This window comes from Colobus angolensis, unplaced genomic scaffold, assembly GCF_000951035.1.
Source record: "Colobus angolensis palliatus isolate OR3802 unplaced genomic scaffold, Cang.pa_1.0 Scaffold128, whole genome shotgun sequence".
NCBI lineage: Eukaryota > Metazoa > Chordata > Mammalia > Primates > Cercopithecidae > Colobus > Colobus angolensis.
In genome coordinates, this window is record NW_012114030.1 from 1,793,532 (window position 1) to 1,796,302 (window position 2,771).

At 57.3% G+C, this 2,771-nt stretch overlaps 1 protein-coding gene across 1 annotated transcript in view; it reads left to right on the forward strand.

Annotated features, from left to right (window-relative positions):
• Window positions 1-2,771, forward strand: part of LOC105505632 (SAGA-associated factor 29 homolog) — a 116,505-nt gene that overhangs the window by 82,365 nt on the left and 31,369 nt on the right. The window contains exon 10 of the mRNA XM_011933508.1: window positions 1,868-1,957. Coding sequence (XP_011788898.1) covers window positions 1,868-1,957 — 90 coding nt within the window. The remainder of the gene's footprint in view (window positions 1-1,867; window positions 1,958-2,771) is intronic.

Consider the following 2,771-nt stretch of genomic DNA (forward strand, 5'->3'; position numbering starts at 1 on the left):
CCACCTCAGGCCCCTCCTCCAACCCAGGTACCCACCTGTCCCCACTCCTCTCCCTCCTGCGCTCCATCGGACCCCAGCGTGCCCACTAAGACCCCTATGCTGGACTCCAGCCTGGATCATCACCCCGCCCCAGCCCGCTCCTTCCGGGAGTTCCACCGCCGAGATTCCCAGGGCTCTCCCGTCACACTCCTCCTCTGCGACAGGCCTTGTCCCCTCCCCAGACGCCCCACCCTTGTCACAGGCCTGGAGGGTCCCTCTCATCAGGCCTGTGCCTCGCGGGGTCCGCCTTCTCCAGGAAGCCTTCTTCCGGCCTCAGAGACCCTCCCTGTCTCACCAGGCGTGCAATGGCGCGATTCAGCTTGCTGCAACCACTGTCCCGACCCCCCAGGCTCAAGCGATTCTCCTGTCTCAGTCTCCCAAGTAGCTGGAATTACAGGTTCGTGCCACCATGCCCGGCTAATGTTTGTATTTTTATCAGAGACAGGGTTTCACCAAGTTGGCCAGGCTGTTCTCAAAGAACAGCTGACCTCAGGTGATCCGACAGCTTCGGCTTCCCAAAGTGCTGAGATTACAGGCGTGAGCGACTGCGCCCGGCCTGGGCCTTGTCTTTTGTGCGGCCCCCATTGTGCTGCTGGACCCGAGAAGCAGGGCTGGCAGTGAACCCCACATAGAGGCGGCCCTGGTGAAGGGGGTTCAGGCAGTAGAGCAGGTAGACCCTGAAGAAGCGCCTCCGCCTCTCCGCCACCCTGCGGGATTCTTCCAATTTCAGGAAATTCTCATTAAATACACTTCTGGGTCAGCACTGACGTCAGGAAGAGAACCTGACCAGCACCTCAGAACCTGCTTTATCTGTTCCTGGTTCCTCCCTCTGGGTGCCCACTGTGCTGCTGTCTCACCCATCTGTAGTTGAGCGCAGCAGCCGTGTAGGCCACCTGGCCGATCGGGTCACAATCCTGCTGGGCCCTCCGGCTCACTCAGAAACTAGGGGCTCCCAGGGGCTCCTTCCCACAACTCAGTGCAGCATGCTGGGGGGTCAGGGCCAGCACCTGTCCCTGGGGCCTCAGGCCTCCCTTCCTTCCCACAGTGGCCAAGATTGCAGGTCTCTACGATGACTCGGAGCCGCCCTGGAAGACCATGCGCAGAGGGGTGCTGATGACCCTGCTGCAGCAGTCGGCCATGACCCTGCCCCTGTGGATTGGGAAGCCCGGTGACAAGTGAGGGCAGCAGCTGCGAGGGAGGGGCTGATGCCCAGGGCCTGGGACTGACCCTTTGTTCTGCTCACAGGCCCCCACCTCTCTGTGGGGCCATCCCTGCCTCAGGGGACTACGTGGCCAGACCTGGAGACAAGGTGGCTGCCCGGGTAAAGGCCGTGGATGGGGACGAGCAGTGGATCCTGGCCAAGGTGGTCAGTTACAGCCATGCCACCAACAAGTGAGTGACACCAGCCCCGGGGCTACTCTCTGGTCGCTGCACCTCCCTGGGCTGTCACTCTACTCCCTGTCTGCACAGCTGGAGAAAAGCTCCCGAGGGTGATGTGGGTGGGGCCAGCTGTGCAGGGAGCACCAGGTCCTCGCCCTGCCTCCGTCCTCCACACTCCTCGACAGGGACTGTGCCCCTGGCTACACCCAGCGTTTTCCTCCTTTTGTCCACAGGTATGAGGTAGATGACATCGATGAAGAAGGCAAAGAGGGAGTGTCCAGGCCAGGGCTGGGCACGGAGCCTGGGGGCAGCCTAACAGCTGGGAAGGCGCATCCCCACCCAGCCACCATTTGACACAAGTCCCTCTACAGCCAGGAGACACACCCTGAGCTGATGCTAGATCATCCCGCTGCCCCAGTGGAAGGCCAACCGCGAGATGGACCCGGAGGCCTTGTTCCAGAAGGAGCAGCTCATGCTAGCCGTGTATCCCCAGACCACCTGCTTCTACCATGCCCTGATCCACGTGCCCCCACAGCGAGTAAAGCAGCCACCATGGGAGAGGCCATGGATGATATCAGGAACAGGCTGATCAGACATGCGGGAGGTCCTTGTTTGGACCAAGGCAGGGCATGGAGCCCAGGTGAGGCAGGAGAGGTAGTCAAGAAGACAACCACCTTCTCAGGATGCTGCGACCTTGGTGACCTCACGGCCAACACAGTAAGCCTCAGCATTCGCCTGGTCACTGAGCTCAAGCAAAGCTATCCCCAGTAGGGACTTTCCCTTTTGAGAACATGTGCATTTTGATTTTACCTGTCCTCAAACTGACCCTTCACTCATTTTAATAGTAAAAACTACACCCCTGGGTGGAGATTTAAAATGCTAATGAGACATGTGTCCTAGGAACAGGCATGTATAGCAAATGCCCATGTGCACCCAGAGGACCACCCAGATCATGCTTGCTAGTGACACCTCTTCCCACCCATTATGAAAAATTGTGTAACATTCCCATAAGGGGAGTTTTCCTGCGGTAATTAACACTGACCCACCCTGACGAGCAGCCCGTTCTGAACTCGCTCAAGGTGTATTGTCTACTATACACTTAATTTTCAAAATATAGTTTTTCTTTTGCAAGAAGTTACTTTATGCTGCACTTCTTTTGCTGTGTGTCTCCTGCGTATTTTATTTTGTTTATTTATTTATTTATTTATTTTTCAAGACAGAGTCTTGCTCTGTCACCCAGGCTGGTGGGCAGTGGCGCGATCTCAGTTCACTACGATTCTCTTGCCTCAGCCTCCCGAGTAACTGGGATTACAAGTGCGCGCCAACACTCCCGGTTAATTTTGTATTTTTAG